Raw genomic sequence first — 24,440 nt, 5'->3', positions numbered from 1 at the left:
GTCAATCTAGAACAGTTTCCTGTTTCCTGATTCCCAAGACAATCCCTTGGATGCTTCTCAGAAGCAGATAAGTGAAGCAGAAAGCAATGGGCCATTCCCTGCCCTCACCCCAGTTACTTGCCTCTCTGGCAACCAATATTCAGAGGCAGACTACCTTTGCACAGGTTTTCATGTAATGATTGTGGCCAACAACAGTCACAGGCAGGCAGCTCTTCCTCCATGAATTTGTCTAATCCAGGGCTTGGGGAGACTGTGGGATTCATCCAGATGTAGATGGGCTACAACTTCCAGCAGCCCAAGTCATTGGTTGCACTGGGAGGCTGATGGGAGCTGGAAGTCCAAAGCACCCAAAGGGCCACAATGTTCCTCATCCCTCATATGATTCTTGTAAAGGCCTTGAGCCTGCTAAAAGCCCATTTTCATGGCCCAGACTGGACATAAAATCCTTCAGTCTTTTGCCAACTATTGATTCCATATGCACACTTACCTCCATATATTAAAGCTGTGGTGTCATATTACCCAAGTACCTGTTTTTAGCCTATTCATTGGAAAACTGATTAAAGAGCATGAATATTTTAAGAAGAAATACAAGTGACCTTTAAATAATGTTTTTGGCATTCTGATTTTTTAAATTAAAAAAAGTCTTTATTAATCATGTTCCAAATCACCATCTCAAGGTAATTTACACATAAGGTAATTAAAATTGAGTTTAAACTGCACAAAAACCACAAATAAATTTAAAACTAGTCTAAAACCCTAGCAATTGGGCACTCATCTCTAGTTGACAGGTGAAGGAAGCTATGCCTCTGAGCATGGCAAAAGGGCCTTTTCTGACTGTTGTGAAGCTGTCCACAGGTACCTTCAAACAGGAATGAGAACACAGGATCCCAGCTTAAAGGAGGGCACAGCTTTATGGAAGCTCAAACCCGAGCGCCTCTCTGCTGGAGACGCTTTCCAGCATCTTCTGGAATATTTCACTGTCTCCCAAATTGCACAAAGTCCTTCCAGGATCTTCTACCACTTGGGGAATGATAGTCCCTGGACTGGGGGCTCCCCCCCCACTGGTGCTCTACAACTAGGCCCTTGCAAATCTTAGCTCCCACAACCTTGGAGAGCTAGTGCCTTGGGGTCCGGGGCTCCTAGCGAGAGAAACCACGTGACCTTGTAGAAGGGATGGCCAGGATCGAGCCCCAAGAAGAGTTGCAACAACGAGGGGGGGGGGCTCAAAGGCGTGGAACTCAAAAGTGGGAGCGAGAAGTCAAAGAGAAATTTGGCCAATCCCCTTTTGAGGATGTCACTGTAAAAGTTTTATTTCCTTCTTTGGGTACTTTTTATTTAAAAAAATGCAGCCTCCAGCTAAACCCTCTTAAAAATGCAGAAAGCTAAAATCGCGTTAAGCGATGTAGGGAGGTGAAAGCAATTTGGAAGCGGGTGCTGAATAAAGAGGGAGGCTCCCCCTGCCAGAAAAGCGCCCCCTGCGTAACCGAAACACAGCCGTCGACCAGAGTTTCGGGGGGTTGAGTGAGTGAATGTGTGTGTGTGAGAGAGAAGAGGGGGCCCCCTTGTAGCGTTCGGGATAGAGCCGGTCTCGCCCCTTGCTCGCCTTTGCAGGACCCGGGGAGGCGGGGAGGGGCCGGGGCGTTGGCAGCGGGAGCCCCGCCCGCGGAGCCTCACCTGGCGCGGCGGCTTTAAAGACGCCGGGCAGGCCGGGCGGAGCCCCGCAGTGGTAGTAGCAGGCAAAGCAGGCGGGCGACGCGAGGGGGCCTCCTTCAGGCCAGGCAGCTCGAGGCGACGCAACGCGGGACGCGCCCGGAGCTCCGACGAGGTTTCTCTTTGCCGACGGCGGCCTTTTCCCTTCTCGTCGAGGCGATGGGGCTCCAGCGGAGCTGCCTGCGGCCCCTCCTCTTGTTTCTTCTCCTCGAGGTGAGTGCCTAACTAAGCGGGTCCCCGAAGGACGGTGTCGGTAAACAGCACATCCCAGGGCTGGAATGGAGCCGAGGGGCGCACCAACGCCTTGGGGAGAGGGGGAGATGTTGTTCCTCGAGGGGAGGGGGGCACAGGGTCACGTTTCCCTTTTCCGCTTCACTGAGGCTTCAGGTGCCTGACTGTCCCTCCGTTTACCCCTCTCAGGTGTGGACTCTGCTAGCGGACCCGACGCAGCCTTGCTCCGCTGGCTTCACCTCCAGAGTCTTCACCTTCGAGGTGCCGGACGGAGACCTGCCCCGGGGACACGTTTTGGGCCAAGGTGAGAAGGAGGCGGGGGGCGGGGAGGGTGCCCTGATGACTTTCCCGGACCTGGAAGAGGACTGGGGGCTTTGTGTGCTGGGCTTAGGGGAGGCGATTGCACGATTTCGAGTATTTGTCTGAAGTGAGCCCCTCTCCGTGGCATCTGGGCGCGCTCGCGTCTCCCCCCCCCCTCCTTTTGCTGTCCCTTCTGCTCTTCCGGCTTTGTTGCCCCCCGAGGTCTCCTGGCTGATCCTTTCCCTGTGCTGGTTTTTTTCGATTTCCCGTAGTATAGTTTATGGGACAGGGCGGGGGTGAGATCCATCTCGGCAGTGCGCCTCGAGGGCTCCGGTTCGAAGATTGCGACAGGGCAGGCGAGGCGCCTTCGACGGCTGCGACGGGCTCCTCCTGCAGCCCCGGGCACCGCTTTTATTATCCGCGGGATTACAGAGCCTTTTTTCCGCCCCTTGCAAACTGGACTGTGGGCTGACCACTCCCCGACCCCGCCGTTTCTGAGAGCTTCGAGGGGGGTTGGCAAGCGCTGCTCGCCCGTGGTCTCTGGCCCTTGAGGTGGCCGCGCTCCGCCCGGCGCGGCAGTACTGTTGGAGGTGTCTTGGAATGGGGGGGGTCCTGCTTCCTTCCTGCTTACTCCTGGAGAGACGCTTTGTCCCCAGCCATTCTGCATGATAATCCTGGGCTGATGGCCCTTGATGGGTACCTGGTTGGGCCTGGGGGTGGGGTGGGGCTTATTCCGGCGCTGCCATGTGCTCTCCCCTCCCCCTCCAGGTGCTTGTGAAGCTGTGCTGTCGGAGGGGGTCGGAGCTGAGTTGGTTTTCCACAAGGTGTGGCTTGGAAATGACCAACTCAATGGAACGGAATTCCTGGCAAGGCAATAAAGGAACTTCAGTTGTGGGTTGATTTCCATAACTCTTGAGACTATCCTACCGGTATTACCTAGTCTGTCTTCTGATAACCCCCCTCCCTTGTCTTGCCTTTTTGCAATTCAAATCCCAGCAAATTGGTTGTTTTGGCATTAGCATATTCTCTCTCATTTGCCCAACTTCCTCTCTAGTCCATCTTTTTTCCCCTTCTGTACTTAAGGCCCCCAAAGGTTGCTCATGAATTCACTCCCCCCCCAGTTAACCTTTAGTGGAAGTTGGCCAAAGGGTTTGCAATTTTGATATTAATTTTTTAAAAATCGTTTATTTTCCCAGGAATTCCTCCCCCCCCCTACATTATGAAAACTTGTATTCTCATACACCACAACTTATACATCTATATAACACATTATTACGTGATCCACAGATCATTATAAATCTTTGAAATTGTTCTGTAAATGAAACGAAGCTCCACCATTCTACACTTAAATTGTTTTACTGTTTCCTGCACTCCATAAGGACCACCAAATCCATTGCCTGAATAAGCTTCAGCCAAGTTTTGCCTCATGGTATAAGCTTACAGTGGGACAAGGTGGATTTTGCTTCTATGGGGACTGAGGCTTATCATTACTTTTCATACTTATTGCTATCATTAATAATAGTTACTAATATTGTAGTTATCCTGTCTTCCTCCAGATAAGTTGCCATGGCCACATTACTCTTGCCCCCCCCCCCATTTTATCCTCTCAACACCCCTGTGAGGTTGGCTAGGTTGATTGACAGAGTGAAAAGTCCAAGCTCACCTAATGAGCTTTGCAGCTGAATGGGGATTTGAACCCAGGATTCCCCGGTCATCTCTGCACCACCCCTGCCTCTCTGGCAGCTTTCCCAGAGGAGGTTGTTGTGCCCTCAAGGCTGATCTTCCTGAGCCCCACTTGAATTCCTGTAACAAGGAGCAGGTGGGCCTTTGCAGCCTTTGGGCCAACAGAACTGGGCTTGGCTGATGTCCCACATTCCGGCTTCCACTGTTCCACCCACGGATGGATGAGAATGTGTTCTTTCCTGAGGGTGGGTGCTACCGTACCTCAATTTCGTGATAGACCCCCAGGCACCTGCTGCGTGATGCCGTTGCGGTTTCTCTCCATCCTCCATCTTTCTTGGGGTCTGCTGCTCCAGATGATGCTGATGGGCGGGGGGGGGGGGGAGGCAGGCAGGCAGGCTGGCCTAGCTGTTCGGCATGGCATCCTAATTGCCAGCAAATGTGTGTCTAGTTGTTTTGTGAAACAGGGACATTGTGCATGGAACAGAGGCTGGTCTGTCTCCTTTTCTCGGTCACCCCTGCCAGGAGCAGGAATCCGTTTAACTCTCTCTGTGCCAGTGACTTAACTCTCCCAGAGACCGAAACTGCCCCTTCTGCTGCAAGCGACCAGCTCTCCCTGCCTCCGCCTCCCCAAACAGAATTCCTTCCACCTGCCTTGGGGTTGGGAATGAAAGGCGGAGGCATGAGCGGTGAAAGAGTACTGGCACACTGGAGCTGGCCGTCCTCGCTCAGCAAGTCCTTTCAGTGTTCAGAAATGACCTGTTCACCCAGCCATGGCCTAATCCAACCTGCACACAGAGTTTGCTGGCTGGCACCCAAAGCCAATTAAAAGGCCTTCCAATGCAAATGTTTGTGTCCTTAAGGTCAGAACCTGGGCTCCCTGCATAGTTCGGTGGGAGGCTCTGTAGCCCCAGTTTCGTGTTCACAAAACTTTCATCTGATCTCCCCTCTGTATGGTAGGGAATTCTCAATTTGCCAGATTATGTGCCAGCTCAGTGCTAGAGCACAACGAGGAAATCCTGGCTGACTTAATCTCTCTAGATTGGCCTCTGTTTCTCTGCTACCCCAGGGAGATGGTCCAATTGTATAGCGTTATGATTTCATTGTTTGTTGCTCATGGTAGCCTCTGGAACTTGGAGGAGGGAAAAGTTTACAGCTCCTGAAAGTGTCTGTTACTCTCCAGAGTGCAACTTGCAGTCATATAGGCCAGGAATGCCTCCTTATCCTTGCCCAAGGTATAATTTAAAGCCAGGGCTTGGCTATGATGCATACAAAGTAATTAGGGCTTTGGTTCATGTGCAGAGTACATTTTAATTTCAACTAAATAATTGCAGCATGTATATTTGAGATTCAGGAGCAAGACTTCCTGGCCGGTCAGTGTAGCTACTGTGCAATCTGTATGTTTCTGCTACAAACAGATTTCTCTTTATGCTTTTGCACTCTAATGTCTTCTTTTGTATATTGGTGATGGTGATGATGTTTTACCTGCTCCTTCACCGTTAGGCTCCCAGGGTGGGTTACAGCAATTCAGTATTCAGCAAAGAGTTTCAAACAAACTACTGTACATTCATAGTAATAGAGTTGGTCCTGGAATGTGTGTGTATGATGTCAAAGGCCAGGGTAAACTGATACCTGACGGAAACTACAGTAATCAGAACACTTTGGCAGTTGTGAGCGGATTAGCTGAAATTACTGCAGCATCTCTCTCCCCCCCCCCAGTTTTATCAAAGCTGTTGTGCCTATTTGCCCTCTGTTGCAAACCTTCCTTCGAAGGTGGTTCTGTTCAGCCTTGTCTTCCATAGGGCCAGCCTTGGTGGGTTCCTGGCTGTAATCTCTGCCCCTTCCAGAATTTGCCTGATGTTTACTGAGTTGCTGAAGGAGAGTTTAATCTGCTGTAGCTGCAGCTCTCCTCACCTCTTTGCACAGCTTGACCTCCATAATGGAGGGGCCTTGAGATAAGAGCGCAGAGGGAGGGAGGGGGGAGCGAATTCCATGCATGCTGGAGAAAGGGGGAGGTCATAGTGGGGGGCAGGGCTGCACTGTAAGCTTGTTCCCCTGTTACCTACTGTGAAGTGGGCCGAAAACTGCTTGCCCATGTGGGCACAGAAGGAGCCCCTGTGCCATCTCTTCTTTCTCCCTTTGGGCTCAACAGCAGCACCAAGGGCTTCCTGTGCCTCTCTCCCTACTGCCCAGCTCCTTGGAGGGCTGGAGTTGGAGCCCCAGTCCAGAGCCAAGTGAAATATCTGAGCGATTAATTGCTAACTCCTTCGTTCTTGTTACACATCTTGTTGATGTGTGGCTGGCTGGGGATTAACTGCTCCACTGACTGCACTGACTTAAAGGCTGAGTTACGGCTTCAGGGGCAGGTTGCAGGATGTGATGGGCCCCTGCCTGCCTCTTCAGCCCTTGCTGTCTGCTCTTATGAGGCCCCAGCAAACCTTTTGGTTCCAGCCCTGCACACGCACATGACCATTAGGAGCTGCCTTGCTTGTGGAAGGAGGCATGGCAACCCACTTGCTTTCCTCTGCTGCTGCCAAAGCCTCTTGGGGAAGGGAAGAAGGAAGCTATTTCCAGTAATGGCATACGGAGGGGTCTCTGCTAATGGCTTTGGGGCGCGGCAGATTCTACTAAGTGATGAGAGCTCAGAGATGGACTGAGATGGCTTTGACCTCCAAACCTTTCCATGCCTGATGTGCACAGAGTCGGAAGCGTCTGTTCTTTCCCAGCATAAATGCTGGTCCTTGTTCCAGAGAGGTCGCAGCTAAGCAGACACATCTCTGCAGCCACAAATCCCTGAGCTGGGAGGAGGAACTGCAGTGGGAATTACCCACTGGTATTCCATACTAGTCCTACTCTGAGTAGACCCTTTGAAGTTAGTGGATGCAAGCAACCTAGGCTCATTGATTTCAGTTGGTCTCCTCTGAGTAGGACTTAGTTGAATGCAACTCATAGTCCTGAATGTCACTGTTGGCAATGAGTGTTTGTTCTGCATTTTAGGACCAGTACAGGGTGATTTTGATGCTTCTGAAACAGGAGTCTTGAGGTACTTTTAAAAGATAAGCAAATTTGTTATGGCATACGATTTTTGGGGGTGTGTGTGTGCAAATTTATTAATGAAGACAAAACAAAAAGTGGAAGGAGGGTTAAGGGGGGAATAACAGCAAACAAAAAAGGCGGCTCATGTTGACAATACAAGAACCATCATACATCCATCTTTCTTTATACATATAGCTTGGTACTCATCATCCAAATGTCCAGACTGGTAACTCAAGTTCAGTTGCTGTTTATAAAAAGTGCAAGGGCTTGGAGGCCTTCAGACTCTTGGGTAATACCATGTTTCCCCAAAAATAAGACACCGTCTTATATTTATTTTCCTCAAGAAGACACACTATGGCTTATTTTCAGGGGATGTCTTATTTTTATTACGCATCCAGCCTCTTCCTTGGTGCCCTCCAGAACTGTGCCTATCACTATGTCTTATTTTTGGGGTATGGCTTATGGCATAAGTTTGCATGGCATAAGTCAGCGTTTCTCAACCGCTGTTCCGTGGCACACTAGTGTGCCGCGAGACGCTGGCTGGTGTGCCGCGACGTGCGGCGACGAGAAGGGTGATTTGCATTGTCACGTGCCTGGCGGCCGCCAATAATCAACACTGACCCGCCGGAAAGCAATATTTCTCCTCCTCTTTCCCAAAGCTCAGTGCAAACGAGCCTGGCGGCCGCCAATACACAACACTAACCCACCGGAAAGCAATATTTGGCAAGTGTTTCTACAGTCATAATTATAATATAGGGCGGTACAGAGTTAAATTTTTTAACTTTTTTAATGGTGGTGTGCCTCGTGATTTTTTTCACGGAACAAGTGTGCCGTGGCCCAAAAAAGGTTGAGAAACACTGGCATAAGTTATGGCATAAGTTATGGCATAAGTTTGTTATGGCATAAGTTTGCATGGAGGAAAGTCTGCTTGACCAGATGCATGGATCATGTGCTTGACACACAGGTGCTACCTTTCTGGAACTTGGTACTTCTGTTCATGGGTTTCACAAGCAGTTGTTGATGGCATCATTGCATGGCTCTGCGGGTTCTGTGTTTTGTGCAGTGTTACCACTGGGGCTGCCTGAGTCAAAGGGCAAGATGGTGCCTCCTCTCATTCCAGGTGCCAGAACCAACCAGATGGACACTTGAATCTTACTTCAGCAAGAGCAATGGGGCCATGTTCTCTACTGAGCTGCCCAGAGTGGCTGGGGCAACCATGTCAGATGGGTGGCATATAAATAATAAATTATTATTATTATATTACTGCAGTTGAAGACAGGAGGCTAGCTGAGGCAATGTAGTGCCAACCTCATAGAGCACACAGCTCTGTCTGCTCTGCACCCCTCAGCATTTACCACCTGAGGTGACTTTCCCTCTGCCTAACAGTAGGGCCGGTCCTGGCTGTTGCCATCAGTGGTTTGAAAGCTCTCTTGGAATATTAATGGCTCTCTCTAGTCCAATAAAGAAAGGAATTGTTTCATTTAGGGTCTCATTTCAGTTGTGGCTTCAGATACTCTCACTGATGGGGCATGACTCATGAGTCCTTCTGCTCTTCAGAGCCTCACAGTTGTTAATGGTGTCTGCTAATTACTCCAGGCTTTTCACTGTCTCCCACACAGGGCTTGTCAACAACAGTCAGATAAGCGTAGTTGCAAAAAGTCACTTGTATAATACTATCACTAATTGTCACCAGGGATTTTCTTGATCTCAGAGTCATTCTAGAGCTTTCTTGGCCACTCTTGTACCCTCCAGATCAGGCATCCCCAAACTGCGGCCCTCCAGATGTTTTGGCCTACAACTCCCATGATCCCTAGCTAAGAGGACAAGTGGTCCGGGATGATGTGAATTGTAGTCCAAAACATCTGGAGGGCCGAAGTTTGGGGATGCCTGCTCTACTGTTTCAGCTCATACCTTGGAACAGCTTGAGAGACTTTGATAGTCTTCATCCAGGTTCCATAATACAGGAGCGGGCAGAAGGTAGATCTATTAGTAGATCTCTGGAGTTACTTGCCATACATTGGCAAAGTGCTCTTGTTTCCAAATGGTAGAACAGCAGCAACTAAAAGCCTCTTTCTAAATTAGGCTGTCTTGGGGGAGCGGGTGGAAATGAGGAGGGAAGACTGGAGTTGGTTTTTGTTGGTTTTTAAGCTTGACTCAGTTAAGGGACTGAAAACACATTCCTGGGCTGAGCATATGCACTCGGAAATAGTGCCCTTTACACTTAAATCTGTGTGCCTACCCCACTGGTCCCCCCCCAGAAGGGGGAACCTGCTGTGGTTCTGGAGATGTTGTTGAGCTTCCGTCAGCTCCAGCCAGCATGACCAGTGGTCAGGGCTGATGAGAGATGGGGTCCAACAATATCTGGAGAAAGGGCACAATCTCCCCATCTCTGGACTATTTGACTTCAGTTGGTGGATCTTGGGTGTCTAGTTTAAACAATGAGACAGGAACAAGATAAAGGTCTAATGTAGCCTTTGTCAACCTGCAGCCCTTCAGATGGTTTGGACTACAGCTCCCATCAGCCCCAGCCAGCATTGATGGGAGTCATGGTCCACAGTATCTGGAGGGCACCAGGCTGCCAAAGGCTGGTCTAGAGTGGGCAGTGAAGCCCATCCTTGAAAGGGCATAGAGGAACTTCTCTGCAACAAGCTCAAATACTTATCCCTTCCTATGACTGACTCATAAGCCACATGACTGAAAGCAGGGGCTATAAAGAGGCAGTGAAACTAGTTGGGCTTTTATGAAAAGTCTCAGGAAGTGCATCATGCATCAAATACTGCCACACAATTTCCTGGTGGGAAGGGCATATTTTCCCAGAATCCAGAGCCAATGCCCTGGCTGCAGCAGCTGCAGGCGATTTAGGGTGTGTTGCGGTTGCCTGCACTGGTGACACCAGAATTAACGTGTTCGGAGGGTTTGCTAGATGGCTGGAAACAAGAATATGGGGAGAGGCAGACTAATATTTGGGGTGGGTACACTGCCTCACCTTGTCCCCCTCAACATTTGAAGCAAAATGGGAGACATACCGTAGTAGTGGCATCCTGGTGGGATGGGGATTTTGACTTGTTGTTTATGGGGTTCTACTATTTCCCAAAACCTATGTTGTGTTTGTTTGGATCTGACCTCCCCGGAATTCAAAATGCTTCAATATGTTTGTCTTAAGTACAGGATGCAAAGCCCTTTTTAGCCAGGGAGCAAAATTCCCTTCTGGGCAACCTTCAGAGGGCCACGTGCCAGAGGTTGGGCAGGGCCAGTGGTAAACGCCGGCAGAGTCAATAATGAAAATTTCAGTTTTTCACACAGTGGGCTGGTTTTTGCACACACTCCTCTATCCTACGTCCCATACGTCCCATTCAAAGTGTTGGTACTGACCTTTAAAGCCCTAAACGGCCTCAGTCCTGTATACCTGAAGGGGCATCTCCACCCCCACCATTCAGCCCAGACACTGAGATCCAGCACTGAGGGCCTTCTGGCGGTGCCCTCGTTGCGAGAAGCCAAGTTGCAGGGAACCAGACAGAGGGCCTTCTCGGTAGTGGCACCCTGTGGAACGTTCTCCCAGCAGATGTCAAGGCAATAAGTAACTATTTTACTTTTAGAAGACAACTGAAGGTGGCCCTGTTTAGGGAAGTTTTTAATGTTTGATGCTGTACTGTTTTTAATATTCGGTTGGAAGCTGCCCAGAGTGGCTGGGGAAACCCAGCCAGATGGGCGGGGTATAAATAATAAATTATTATTATTATACCCAGACAGGCATTCACGGTCAGTTTTACCAGCCAGGCAAAAATATTCAAGGAGGGTACAAAGCAGGGGCAGTTCTGAGGGCCATACAGAGGCCTGGGGAGCCACATTGGCACTGGCCTGAGGTTCTCCACTCCAGCACCAAGACATTGGAATACAGTTTGGCCAGGCATGTGCATGTATATGCAATTGTACACACAACTCAGGGCTGGCTCTAGGGGTAGGCTGGGTGGCACGGGGCGGCCGCCCACCAGCCGCGGCAAGAAATGGGCCGGGGCGCGGGAGCGATCTCCGCACCACGGCGCCCGACATGCTTAAGACGGCCCTGACATGTACTTATCCAATTTCTGTTTCTTGGATCTGGTGCAAAGTATATTTTGTTCTCCTGTTGGCTGGAAAAAGGCTTCTCAACTTGTCTATATTGATGCAAATGCTGCTGCTATCACTCCCTGGCCATTATTTTTTGGGGGGGATGGTGGGGTCTCCATCTTATGAGCTGCAGCTGAAATGTGAGGTCAGGACTGGGAGCAAAGTGGACGCTTTGTTGTTTGCATTGGGAAAATCCAGATAATCTGATGATGACAAGCAGCCCGCTTTGGGACTGGGTGTGGGTTCAGTCGTGAGCAAGAGGGGAGCCCCTGGCATATTTTGTTTAAGCTGCGGTGGACTTCTGCTTCCAAGGCCAGTCAGTGGGATGTGTTCTGGCATGCACAGAGGGCTTGGCTGCTTGCTACATCAGCAGAGCAGAGTGCTCTAATCAGTCTGGACTAAGCCTGGATTTCTTCTTCTTCTGCTGCTGCTCTGGCTGTTGCTGCTCAAACAACCCCTTGCTCCGTAGCCCCTGCGCAAGCAATCCAAGGTTCTCTGAGTGCCAATCCATTAAAGGGCAAACAAGACCCCTCCCATCCATTTGCAGGAGTTGTCTTGAATGCAGTTAAGCTCTTTCAGTGCTTCCCTTCCTGGGTGATGGCTTATCAGCAGCACATTCCAGCTCTCCTCCTCCAAACTCTTGCTCCCTCAATTAGGAAACTTGTTTGCACATGTGCCGAGACAGGTCAAAGTTTGGCTGGCCCTGATAAGGGTTGCTGATGCTCAGGGTGGATCTAAATAACTTGGACTGTGAGCTGCAGATGGCTTGGAGGATCATCAGGGCCAAAATACCAAAATATCTCTCCTCTAAGGTTAAGATTTAATTCTTAATGTTATTGAGTGGAGCTTTTTCCTGCTAGGCTAGGATCCAGGCTGACACAGCCTCTTTTCCTTCTTCTCCTCCCTTCCTCCCTCCCCAACCCACCAGTCCAGTTTGCAGACTGCCAGGGATGGAAGCTGGCCTCGTACACAACAGAGGATGCCAACTTCCGGGTGCTGCCCAATGGGACGGTCCTGGTGCAGCGCCAAACACTGCTCCATGGGCAGGAGACGACCTTCGCTGTGCATGCCTGGGATTCCACGGGTACCAGATCCTCCTCTGCCTTGGTGACTGTGCTGGTGCGAAACAAAGGCCCTCCTTCTCCAAAGGTAGTGTGCAAAGCAGCTGGCAGGGGCCTCGGGGGAGTGCAGGTGGCAGGCACCATGGCAACCTTTGTCCTTTGAGAATGGCTGCTGTGTTGGAAACTATGCTAATAGGGCAAGGCTGTACCTCTGCAGGTGGAATGCACCTCTCTGAGGAGGGGCTCCCTTTGCCACAAGGAGGGAAACTCTTCCTGCTACAGAAATAACTCTGGATTTCCCCACAGCCTTCATTTGCTCTAGCTTTTAACTCTGTCGCTCTTAAGAGCTTATTTTTGGTGTTTTCAAAACTGGCTCTTTTTCTGGGTTTTTGCAGAAAACTTCGATGGGAACTTGCTCTCCAGAGGATGGCATTTGGCTTTCCATGAAGGGTTAGAATTGTATATACAGGTGAAACTTGGAAAATTAGAATATTGTCGAAAAGTGCATTTATTTCAGTAATGCAACTTATTTTAATTTTAATTTTAATTTTTACAAATGCTTGCTTTTGGAAATTTCACAGTAATAAAACAAATAGTTACAATAATAGAAAAATAAACAAAAATAAACATTGCTACTGTATTAGGTAAAGGTAAAGGGGCCCCTGACCATCAGGTCCAGTCATGTCCAACTCTGGGGTTGCGGCGCTCATCTCGCTCTATAGGCCGAGGGAGCTGGAGCGGTCCCTATTTATCTACTTGTACTTTGATGTGCTTTCGAACTGCTAGGTGGGAGCTGGGACCGAGCAACGGGAGCTCACCCCGTCGCAGGGATTTGAACCGCCGACCTTCTGATCAGCAAGCCCTAGACTCTGTGGTTTAACCCACAGCGCCACCTGGGTCACATTTCATTAATTACATTCCATTTCTAATTGACCCGCCTAATGACAAATAATTACAATTACATCAAATAAAGACTCGACATACCTTGCTTTGCATGTCATGCATCTATCTCATATACAGTGGTGCCTCGACTTACGAATTTAATCCGTTCCCTATCTAAAACCGCCGCGGTTTCCGTTCGGATGTCGAGAAATTTGTAAGCGTGCGGCCATTTGCCCCATTCGTAAGTCAAAAAATTCGGTTGTCGAGTCGTTCATAAGTCGAGGTACCACTGTATTGGTTTCATCTTTTAAATTGTGTTACTGAAATAAATGCACTTTCTGACGATATTCTAATTTTCCTACTTTCACCTGTAGAATTCCCCATTCTGAAGCTGCTGGTAGGTTTAGCTGGGCCAGCTACTACCGTCCTGGCGGGGGCTAATGTCAGCTGTTCTCAAAGCAATTGACAGCGACTTCCCCACACTGCTGGCCTTGCAGCCTGCAGTGCTAACAAACCTGCCACCTGCCTTCTTTCCTTGTTGATAGTTGGATAGGATATGTGTGCAGTCAAGGCACCAGAATGGTCCCTCTTACTCTGCTCTGTTGTTTTCGCTCAGCCTTCCCCAACCTGTGGGCTCCCAGCTGCTGGAACTGATGGCAGTCCACCCACACCTGGAGAGCAACACCTGCTTTGGGAAGGCAGCTGCTGTTGCGGAGGACTCTAAAACTCTTGCTCCCTTCTTACAGGAGGAGTTTGAGCCTGCCAGCCAAGCAGAAGTGCTGTATTTCTCCCCGGCAAAGCCTGGCCTGAAGAGGCAGAAAAGGGACTGGGTTATTCCTCCCATATCTGTTCCTGAAAATGAAAGGGGCCCATTCCCTAAGAACCTTGTTCAGGTATGGCAGATTCCTGTGATGGTAGGTGTGTCTGTGGGCCTTGCCCCAGAGGTAATAAGGGCAGGTGGATTCATTCCCAGGGTATCTGTGCTTAATGCCCTTTTATAATAGGTTGCTTGAGGTTGCAGGTGGCTGAGCTTTTCGGATAGCGAAGGGTGCTCAGCCTTCCCGAACCAGCAGCCCTTTTTGGAAAGTGGGCTTCCAGTGTTTTGTGCAGCATCTCCTATCTTTCTCTGCCTGCCTCAGATCAAATCCAACCGGGACAAAGAAACCAAGATCTTCTACAGCATCACTGGTCAGGGTGCGGATAGCCCTCCTGAAGGAGTCTTCATCATTGAGAAAGAGACAGGATGGATGAAAGTGACTCAGCCGCTGGACAGGGAGGAGATTGACAAGTACCATGTAAGGGAACTCTTTGAACTAGCACTCAGGAGACCAGGGTTCAAATTCCCATTCGGCCATGAAGCACACTGAGTGACCTCGGAGCAGTCACCGCCTCTCATCCTAACCTACTTCACAGGAGTGTTGTGACATGGCTGGGGGGGGGAGGGAAAAACCATATATGCCACCTTGAGCTCCTTGGAGGAAAAGGTGGGATATAAATGTAATAAATAAATAGACCAGGTCCCCTGCTCGGTTTAAGTCTGTCTGCAGGCATTTAGGCTGGATGGATGTTCCTCCCATCAAATTAGAAGCAGAAGAAGGAAACCTCCAGGCCACGGAAGTGCTTTAAATGTGGCTCTCCTTTTCTCTGCAGCTTTTATCCCATGCTGTGTCTGAGAACGGCAAGCCTGTGGAAGAGCCCATGGATATCATTGTCAGAGTCACAGACCAAAATGACAACAGGCCTGAGTTTACCCAGGAGGTCTTCAGAGGGTCTGTCTTGGAAGGAGTGACACCTGGTAAGGAGGGGTTGGAAGAGGGAGCAAATGGCACCATGCGGGTGGGGTGTGTGAAGAGGGGGCATCTCTGGCCTGGTGATGCACACGCCAGCCTGCATCTGTAATGGGATTGTTTGTAGGTATTTTATCGCTTGCGCATTTGCCACCCTGATCTCCTTTGGGATGAAGGGCATGGGAGATAAGTTTAATAAATAAGAAACAGTAGGATTTTGCTTGTGGTTGCTCGAACTTACCCCTGGCATGGCTTATCTGCCTTTTCCTATTTGCAATCTGGCTGCAACAGTGGGTGGACTTCCCCCATGCTTTAAAAATTAAAAATAAAGCAAAATCTGGCACCACCACACATACAAATGGCTCTTCTAACTGGGAACTATAACAATGCTTATTTCAATAAAGAAGAAAAAGTCCCCCTCTTGATAGATAAATCCAACATCCACTGTGCAAATTTATTAATTCTGTTGGCTCATTCATTTTGGCAGCAGATTATATTTCCAAAACTAAGCCTTGATTATAGAGTGGACGGGTTTGACCATTTTCATTGGATGCTTATGGCTGAAGTGGAGATTTACATATACTTTGGTGGTTGATTATGCAAGTGTGTGGTGGTGTCAGATTTGATAAGAGGCATCTTCATTCTACTTACCCAACTTGTTTCCATCCAGAAATTGTTGGACCACAGTTCCCATCACTCCTAACCATTGATCAAGCCTGCTGCGGCTAATGGGAGTTGTAGTCCACCCATATCTGGAGGCAATCAAATAGAGAAAACTGCCCAAGGTGCTCAAAATGCCAACCTGCTCTTTTGTTTTCTAAAATATAAGCAAGCCTTGCCATGTGCTTCTGAATCTTTCAATCTAGAACAGTAGCAGATTAAATGTGTTATTGAAAACTAATTTCTTACTCCAGCCAATGACACTGTCCAGACCAAGAAGCCCTTGAAACAAAATATCCTGTCGAGAAAAGGGACACTAAGATTGGCTCAAACCCTTTTAAGCTTTTGGCATTTTGGGAGTTGTAATCCAAAATGCCTAGAGGGCACCAGGTTGGTGAACGATGGTGCAAGCTATGGGAGGGCTATAGCAGCTGGAGCAGAGCACCTGTGTTGCAGGTGCAAGGGACCCCAGTTTCAAGAGGAAACAGTCATAGGCTTGATAGACAGATTTTGCTTGTCTTTAAGGCTGCTGCTTCATATGCTGGGCATTACGTTCAATCTCTCCTCCCCCCTCCTTTATCTTCTCCCTCCTCCTCTGCCATCCCCTTTGGCACCAATCCAGGCACCTCTGTGATGCAGGTCACCGCTACTGATGCAGACGATGGCATAACACAGCTCAACGGTGTCATTGCCTACTCCATTTTGAGCCAGGTTCCCGAGGTGCCCCACAAGCAGATGTTCGCCATCAACAAGGCAACAGGGGTCATCAGTGTGATTGCCAGTGGCCTGGACCGAGAGGTAAAAGGCCAGCACGGGGGGGGGGGGGAGCCTCACAGTAAGTACAGTGAATAGCTAAACTCTGGGCTCTGCTGCCATAAGAGGTAGTGGCCGCCAACAATTTGGAATGGACAAATTCCTGGAGGGCTGTGTTCTTGTGATACGGCATGTTTGCGTGTGTGAGAAAGTCTGCAGTGGATGGCATACTTTTTCCACAGGCTACAGAGTGAAGGAAGAGATGCCTTTACTCAAATGGAGCCTTTGTCAATCTATCACTTATACCAACCACAATATTTGCCTCTTCCAGAGAGTGAGTGAATACACACTGACCCTGCAAGCAGCAGACTTGGACGGCGATGGGTTAACTGGCACCGCAGTGGCCGTGATAGAAGTTGCAGATGTAAATGACAACGCACCAGAGTTCAAGGAGCCAACGGTAGCAATCCTGCATTCTTTGGAGCAACTACTTGGGGGAGGCTTGTGGGGAGATGCACATGATATTGGGGTGTCTCAATAGGGGTCAGACAATGCAGCAGCTCCTCTGAATGCTTAGGGTTTTGTAACTGTTGTGTAGACAACTGCTGCTTATAGCAACCCCCATTGTTTTAGATCTTCCTGGTTGCAAAACGGCCTTTGGCTTATGTGGGTCAGGAATTTCATCCCAAAGCTCCAACAGGATAGGCGCACCCCTGGCTGCACAAATAATTCCAGCAGACTAAGGACTGCTGCTGACAAGGCCGCCAGGAGTTTGCATACTAAGCTGAAGGGGTTGGGGATTGGTGGGTGGTTGGGTTGTGTAGTGCATGCATGATGGGCCTGTGCCTTGCAAGCAGAGGAGCATTTCCCTATCCGTGCAGCTAACTGCGTGGTTCCACTTCTAGTACTCTGCAGAAGTACCAGAGAACGAAGCAGGGCTGGAGGTCGTGAGGCTGGCTGTGACTGACAAGGATGAAGTCGGCTCCCCAGCATGGCTTGCAGAGTACAACATTGTGCAAGGCAATGAGGGGAATTCCTTCACCATCTCCACTGATCCAGAGACCAATGAAGGCATCTTGAAAACGGCTAAAGTAGGTGCTGGAATGTGTGTGCTTGTACACCTTTTTTTATAGCAATTTTTTTGTGCTGCTTAATCAAAAAAGTATCATTTAAGTGGTTGGCAAAGAATTGTACAAAACATTTGTGGGTAGGGTGGGGGAACAAAAGCAGGCTTTAAAAACAGTAGACATTATAAAATCAGAATATAGATAAAATCAACATTTTAAAAATATACATAATAAAACAGCATGCCTGGATAAGCTTCCCTGTGTGGAAGAGGTTTTAACAGGTGTCAGAAACAGTCCAATTGAGGTGCCTGTTGGATATCAATGGGCAGGGAGTTCCAGAGAACAAATGCTGCCACTCTAAAAGATGAATGCCTTGTAAATGTGGAATAAGGAATTAGGATGCTGAAGGAGCAATAGCAGCAATGCTGTAGCCAAGCTGTGCAAAACATCTGGCGGTTGGCAAAGACTGCTGTTGCCTACAGCTGTTGTCTTTGCAGTAAGGTATTTTGCCTAGTCCAAGAGACACACACGGCGAGGGAAGCAAATGCCCTTGCCCTCTAGTTCACAACAGTGGTTGCTGCAGTTGCCCTCCCTGGTTTTGCCACTCCACTTCTCTCCTGCTTCAGCCCCAGCAAATGCCAGTTCCACATGTCTGGTCTTTTTCTTGTTTTTAGGGCTTGGACTTTGAAGCAAAGAAACAGTACCTGCTGCAGGTAGCTGTCACCAACCAGGCCCCTTTTGTGGTGAAGCTCCCAACCTCCACAGCTACTGTGATAATCAATGTGAGGGATGTGAATGAGGCCCCAGTCTTTGTGCCTCCCATCCACAAGGCAGAGGTTTCAGAGGACATCCCAATAGGGCAGAAAGTCACCGCATACACGGCACAGGACCCAGATAAGATGCAACCCCAGAAAATCAAGTAAGCATTTCTGTTGCTGGTTGGCCAGGAGTTGAGCCTAGCGGGGTGAATAATGTTAACAGGCAGGCAGCATTGGCTTAATGGCTTGATGAGAGGTGGGTGGAGATCAATGGGGCTGATCGCCGATAGCAAAAGCCACATCAGGCTGGGCTTTGTTGCTTCTAAACATTTCCACCTTCCAAGAACGGGATGTCCATCAGTGCTCAGTGGCTCCGTCTTAATAAATGGAACTCTGGGTGCTTGGAAGGGAGGGCAGGAAATGCAGGGAAGGTAAAGTGATACCTCTTAATGGACCAGCTCAGGTTGGTGTTGAGAAATGTGTAAGTGCTGCAGAGTGTAAGGAGAAGTCAGTCTTGAGTTTCAGAGCAGGCATGCAGGCTCCCTGGATCAATAGCAGCAGCTGGTCAAATGAGACTGCATTTTATCTGCTTTTGAGTTCAATGCAGCAAGCATATTGTGCTGAAGTCAAAGACATGATGTTGGCCTGATCCAGAGAAAAGATTGAAAGCAGGATAAATTGCATCTTGAAAGATGTATGTCTCGAGGGGTAGGGATCGTTTACCTTTCCCGCTGGGGATGGGGCAAAAAGCAGCAGCTTCCAAAATGCAAGTAGGCTGCCCCACAACCCTTTTCTATGTGGCTCACTTGTGATGCATTGTTCTCAAAAAACAAGGGAGGTATATATTTTAGATGCACACAGAAAAACTGGGAGATCAGGGAGGAGGAGAAACTTAGGCCAGCCTCTCTGGCATGCTAAGTCTTCACAAGCAGTTTTTAAGGAAGAAGAACAATGAAGCAATGTCTCCACCATCCTAACATTGCTGTAGCAAACAGCGTGTGCGAATTAGCCCCAAAGCTGAAATTCTCAGGGGCTTTCTTGCTGGCAGGCCTTACAAGGCACATTCCTCCTTTTGTGGTCTCTTGGGATTAAACGTGTTCTCTCCTGCCAGGTACTCCATGGGGAATGACCCGGCTGGCTGGCTGGCCATCCACCCGGAAAATGGCATCATTACAGCTAAGAGCAGCCTGGACCGGGAGTCCCACTTTGTCAAGAACGACACCTACATGGCCATTGTGCTGGCAGAGGATGATGGTAAGCTCTGTGTGGTAGGAGGGACGAGCCCCCTGCCCTTGGTCACCATCTCTTGTGGGGGAAGGGAATCAAAGGACTCTTTGTTGGCCTGGGGATCAGCCGACTGGGAGCTTCCCCTGTGAGGGGCACGTGGCTGTGGAGCTGCAGCCTTTTCACGGTCTGTCACGAGAAACCACATCCCAGACCTTGGCTGTTTATCTGTTTAGAAAAGTGGAGACAAGGGCAGAGGCGGGTGCAACCCAGGCCTTCTGAAGACACAAATCAGGGGTCCCAGACAGCTTCCTGCTTGCTGACTAGAATGGGAGTGAGATGCAGCCCCAGGCCCCAGTGGATGGCAGTGGGGAAGAGGAGGAAAATGTTCATCCACACATTAATTACCTGGGACACCTTTTGCCCCTTTCCCACCCCAGCCCACTTTCTGCTTCTCCTGAGAAGAACAGTGTTGCAAGGACTCACTTGTGGATGATATGCACAGCACCACAGCCACAACTCTTACTACGCAAAAGTCTCACATTCTGTGCTAAAAAACAACAACAGGCTAATAAGCCACATTCTGCAGATTAATGCTGAATTAAGCATGCTCTTCTCAACATTGCATGCATTTTGAACAGGGTTTAATGCTCTTCAAAAGCCAAAGCAAATGGGAATATCTAAGCCGTGGCAGTTTGAGCATCAATCTTAAATAAAAAGCCTATTTTTGATGTACTTAAGCATGTTTTACTTCAAGAAATCATACACAACACAGAGCCTCAGAATAAATTACATTAATGCAGATAGTTGGCACAAACCTGAATGTTTTGCACATGTCCTCATTCTGTACATTCTGAACTTACTGTTTGTAATTGGTAGGATTCTGGACTTCTTTATGCTTGGTTCTGTTTTGTTTTTGCAAAGAGCAACTCTTGTGAGCAGGAAGCCATGAGAGAGGGTCTGTAGCTATACAGGACCCAGAAGCTCCATCATTTGCATGCTGGTGTGTAAGGGGACACTGCCAGCCTTTATTAAGGCCTATCTCTGACCATATCCATTAGAAAAGTTCTGAAACCTATGGACATAACTTGAATGCCGGGCTCCTGGGATTCTTGCAGAATTGTGTCTGGGAAGGTGTGGCAAATGAGTCTGAGCCAGAGTGCAGCCATGCCTCTTGCTCATTCATCTCTGGGCTGTTTCTAAAGCCACCTTCTTTCCTTTCTGCTCCAAACAGGAACGCCTTCAGCAACCGGGACAGGCACCCTCCTGTTGACTCTGCTAGATGTGAACGACAATGGCCCCGAACCCGACCGGCGGGAGATCATCGTCTGCAACAGCAAGCCAGTGCCCCAAATGTTGCGCATCATGGACAAGGACCTTCCCCCCAACACCTCCCCATTCCGTGCAGAGCTTCTTCACAACTCGGAAGAAAATTGGGCCGTAGAGATGGACAACAAAGGTGGGGTGAGCAGTGGGGAGGAAATGGGGTGCCCTTCCAGAATAGCTGTGCATGGTCTGTGCTGGAACAGGAATCTTCTCTCCTAATGCAGCAATGCCCAAGTGACTCCCTCTTCTTAGTTCTCCCTTCTCTCCTCCCCACTTTCCCCCAAGGTCTTAGCCAGCCAGAGATGGTTATTCCCTGTTCCCTTTAGGATTTAGGAATATCCCAGGGAAGCCAATTGCCCTGGCTGGGGTGAGCTCCCCTGTCTGCACATGCTTGGAAATCCTTTTTCTAAGACAGTCTACTTGGGTAAGGTTCTACACTGTGTACGGCCATTGTTCCTTTTCAGCAAGTACAGCTGAAGAGAATTCATTAGCTGAGTGTTGACGGAAGGCTTCTTTCGGTAGCCATAATCCATTCCCCATGAGCCAACTCCGTTCCTCTTTCGTTGCGCTTATGCTCTGGTTGTTCCTTTTGCAGGAGAAACTGCAACCCTGACACTGTTGCAGCCCTTGAAGCAAGAGACGTACAAAGTTTACCTCCAGCTCTTTGACAACCAGAACATGGAGCGGCTGACGGTCCTGACAGCAACTGTCTGTGATTGTGAGGGGCATACAGAAGGGTGCCCAGGTCCGCAGGGGACTGTCTTTGAGGCTTCCATCATCTTAGCCATCCTGGGAGCCATTTTGGCTGTGCTGAGTAAGTGTGCAGGTCACTGTCCTCCTGTCTCTGTGGGCAGAGTGGGGGAGTGAAACCATGGAGGGCAACTTCTTATACCAGGGGTTTTCAACCTTTTTGAGTCCATAGCTCCCTTGACCATTCTTTCTGTGGGGCTCAGGAGCCCAGTTATGTCACCCCTTGCCTGCCGAGCTGGCAGCATCTCACCCTTTTTCAAATATGCTCCCTTGTGGAGTGTTCCCTCAGCCTCCTCTCCTCGGGAATCCTCGGGGCAGCTGCTGATCTCTGAGCTGATCCCCTGCCCCATAAAAAGAGGTGCCTCCTGACACTGCCCCATGGGGGCCTGGGAACCACCCCCTGGCTAGCCCCAGAGGCACCATTCGCCTGCCGAGCTTGTAGCCAGAGCTGCTACAGCTGTGCAAGGCTTTCGGAGGCATAGATGCCTGCTTCCAGTAGAATCTCGGTTCACCTTTCCGAAACCTGGTGCCCTCTCTTTTGGACTCCACTCTCATCAGCTCCAGCTTCATATAGCCATGCTGGCTGGGACAGATGGGAGTTGTAGTCCAAAACACCAGGAGGGGGCACCAGACAAGGAAAGGCTTGCTCCTCCGGCATGAGTGCAGAAGCTCCTGCTAAGATGCTGTGCTGAGCCTTTCTCTGTTTCTTTCCCAGTTATCCTCCTACTGCTGCTCCTCTTTGTGCGAAGGAGGAAAGTGGTGAAGGAGCCTTTGCTGCTTCCAGAAGAAGATACCCGGGACAACATTTTCTACTACGGCGAAGAGGGAGGTGGCGAAGAAGACCAGGTGGGTGCCCCTTCAGCTCTATCCATTTAAAAGGGACATGAGGCAATTGAGAGCGTGTCTTCTGCAAAGGATGTGCTGTGTTGCAAATGTCTGATGGGATTATGGTATCTTTTATATGTGCAATGCCCCCAGAAGACTCTCCTCCCAGAGATAAGCAAGGTCTTTTGCTGAAAAACATGTCCCATCCTCAACAGCTGTTCATTCTCTACAGCCCACAATGGGTCAGGTGGTGTTGTGACCTGATCTTCATCCTCTCCAAGTGTCTTTATTTTGTTCCAGTACCTCCAGTTGCCTACCATCAGCATCAAAATGGCAAGGAAGGAGAGGCAGCTTCCTTGCCCTGTTGCATTCTGCAGTTTTCAAGCTGCAGAGCCTCTGCATCATCTTTTCTCTCTCCTCTTCTCCCCCTTCCTCTGAAAGGACTATGACCTCAGCCAACTACACAGGGGCCTGGATGCTCGTCCAGAAGTCGTCCTCAGGAACGATGTCCTGCCCACCCTTCTGCCAGCTCCACAGTACCGCCCACGCCCTGCAAACCCAGATGAAATTGGCAACTTCATCCATGAGGTAAGGCTGGAGGAGGAGGGTGCCAAAAGGGAACGCCAGTAGGCAATCTGCTGCATATCCCGATGTTGTTGGACTCCAGCTCCCAGCAGCCCTAGCCAGTATGGCCAGTGGTCAAGGATGGCGAGTTGTAGGGAGAGCCACAGGTTTGCCACCCCTGTTGCATAAGGCAAGCAAATGGCTAAAGCTTGAGTGTGCATGTCTGGGGAAACCCAGCCAGATGGGCGGTGTATAAATAATAAAATTATTATTATTATTATTATTATTATTATTATTATTATTATTATTATTACCGTATTATTATTTATTATTAGTTTGTCTTTTTATACTGCTCTTCAACCCCTAAATAGTTTCTAGAAGTCTGTCCTTTTAGTTTGGTACCATCTAAATTGACAGGCAGCAGATTTTTGGTTTCCCAGCTGTGCTGCTGGAGACTCTGCAGTCCACAGACGACTAGGACTGATTTTACACTCCACCTCTCTCACAGGACGTTGCTTGTTCATTCAGAAATAACTATCCATTCTACCAGATTGCAATGTTTAATTCTTAAGAGAACTGCAGTTTGAGAAAAAAAGTTATCCTGCACAGTTGGTTCTTATCTCTGGTGTAAAAGGTGAAATTCCTCTTGACCCTCAGAGATATAACTGGCTGTTCTATACAACTGAGACCATTATTATTATGAATCACGTTCCATGAGGCATCCCAAAGCTATTTAGAATATACTGAAATCATGTGTAAAACTATTACATCTATAAAGGCAGCATCTCCCCTTTCTCCTGCAGAACCTAAAGGCGGCTGACACAGACCCCACGGCGCCCCCCTACGACTCCCTGCTGGTGTTTGATTATGAGGGCAGTGGCTCAGATGCCGGCTCCCTCAGTTCCCTCAACTCCTCCAACTCCGACCAGGACCAGGATTACGATTACTTGAACGACTGGGGCGGCCGCTTCAAGAAGCTGGCAGACATGTACGGCGGGGGCGTCGATGACTAAGAGGCGTGGGTGGACTTTTGCAGCCCAGAGACAGGGTGGTCGTGGCTGGCTCTCACCCCTGCTGTTGGGGATCTCTGCAAGAACCACATGCTCCTCTTTCCCAGCAAAGCCTCCCTTGCGTTGCACCGGCTCCTGTCCGAATGCCAAACACACAGCACCTCCTCCTTGAGTCCCTGGTGGCAACACCTGAAGCCCTGAGAAGGACCCAGCAGCTTCCTGGCAGAGTGTCTGGCTTCCTCTGAACTCACAGGCTGCCTTCCTGAATGTGCCTGCAAAGGCTTTCTAGCCAGATGAGCGATGCTGTATGTTACCTGCCTCTGAGTGCCTCTTGATGAAAGCGTCATCCTTTGCCAAGGAACCGGTCTGCATTCTGTACCCTGGTTCCAAGAGAGGGCGTGTGTCAGAAGATGCCCAGTTCTCGCTGCTGGAGCTGATGTGTGTTCCACCCATATTCATTTGGTGCCTCTGTACAAGATTCATGAATGGACTATGGGGATGGGGCTGGTGTGGTGCATGGGGATGTAGTAGCTCTGTGTGTGCTGTAGTGGAGCAGCCCTGCCCAGACTCCTGCGATCAGCTGGGGCACCTGCTCCCTATTGGCTCAGCCCCCAAAGTGCCAGCAGTCCTCTTAGAAACTCTTGGCTGCTTTTTTTTTTTTAATAAGCATCTCCTAAGTGCTCCTAGGTCAGTTCTTTCCTACTTTTAG

General features: G+C 49.4%; 1 protein-coding gene across 1 annotated transcript; it reads left to right on the top strand.

The window, feature by feature from the left end:
* Positions 1-1,690: 1,690 nt before the first annotated feature.
* Positions 1,691-24,386, top strand: LOC118086674 (B-cadherin). Its single transcript, XM_035118591.2, has 16 exons — positions 1,691-1,923; positions 2,131-2,245; positions 11,993-12,213; positions 13,754-13,900; positions 14,147-14,302; positions 14,658-14,802; positions 16,077-16,252; positions 16,539-16,667; positions 17,113-17,298; positions 17,949-18,193; positions 19,144-19,286; positions 20,491-20,715; positions 21,178-21,396; positions 22,048-22,178; positions 22,599-22,745; positions 23,525-24,386. The coding sequence occupies exons 1-16, from the start codon at positions 1,870-1,872 to the stop codon at positions 23,732-23,734; spliced, it is 2,649 nt and encodes an 882-aa protein (XP_034974482.2). The 5' UTR covers positions 1,691-1,869; the 3' UTR covers positions 23,735-24,386.
* Positions 24,387-24,440: the final 54 nt, after the last annotated feature.

This window comes from Zootoca vivipara, chromosome 6 (assembly GCF_963506605.1).
Source record: "Zootoca vivipara chromosome 6, rZooViv1.1, whole genome shotgun sequence".
NCBI classification, from domain to species: Eukaryota; Metazoa; Chordata; class Lepidosauria; order Squamata; family Lacertidae; genus Zootoca; species Zootoca vivipara.
This window is presented reverse-complemented; position numbering and strand designations above follow the sequence as displayed.

What these genes read in the sequence shown, in the direction of transcription:
- LOC118086674 (XM_035118591.2), top strand. Translation starts at nt 1,870, where the DNA reads ATGGGGCTCCAGCGGAGCTGCCTGCGGCCCCTCCTCTTGTTTCTTCTC. An exon ending in ATGCAACCCCAGAAAATCAA is followed by an intron (nt 18,194 to 19,143) that starts GTAAGCATTTCT and finishes CTCTCCTGCCAG; the next exon opens with GTACTCCATGGGGAATGACC. An exon ending in TTGGCAACTTCATCCATGAG is followed by an intron (nt 22,746 to 23,524) that starts GTAAGGCTGGAG and finishes TTTCTCCTGCAG; the next exon opens with AACCTAAAGGCGGCTGACAC.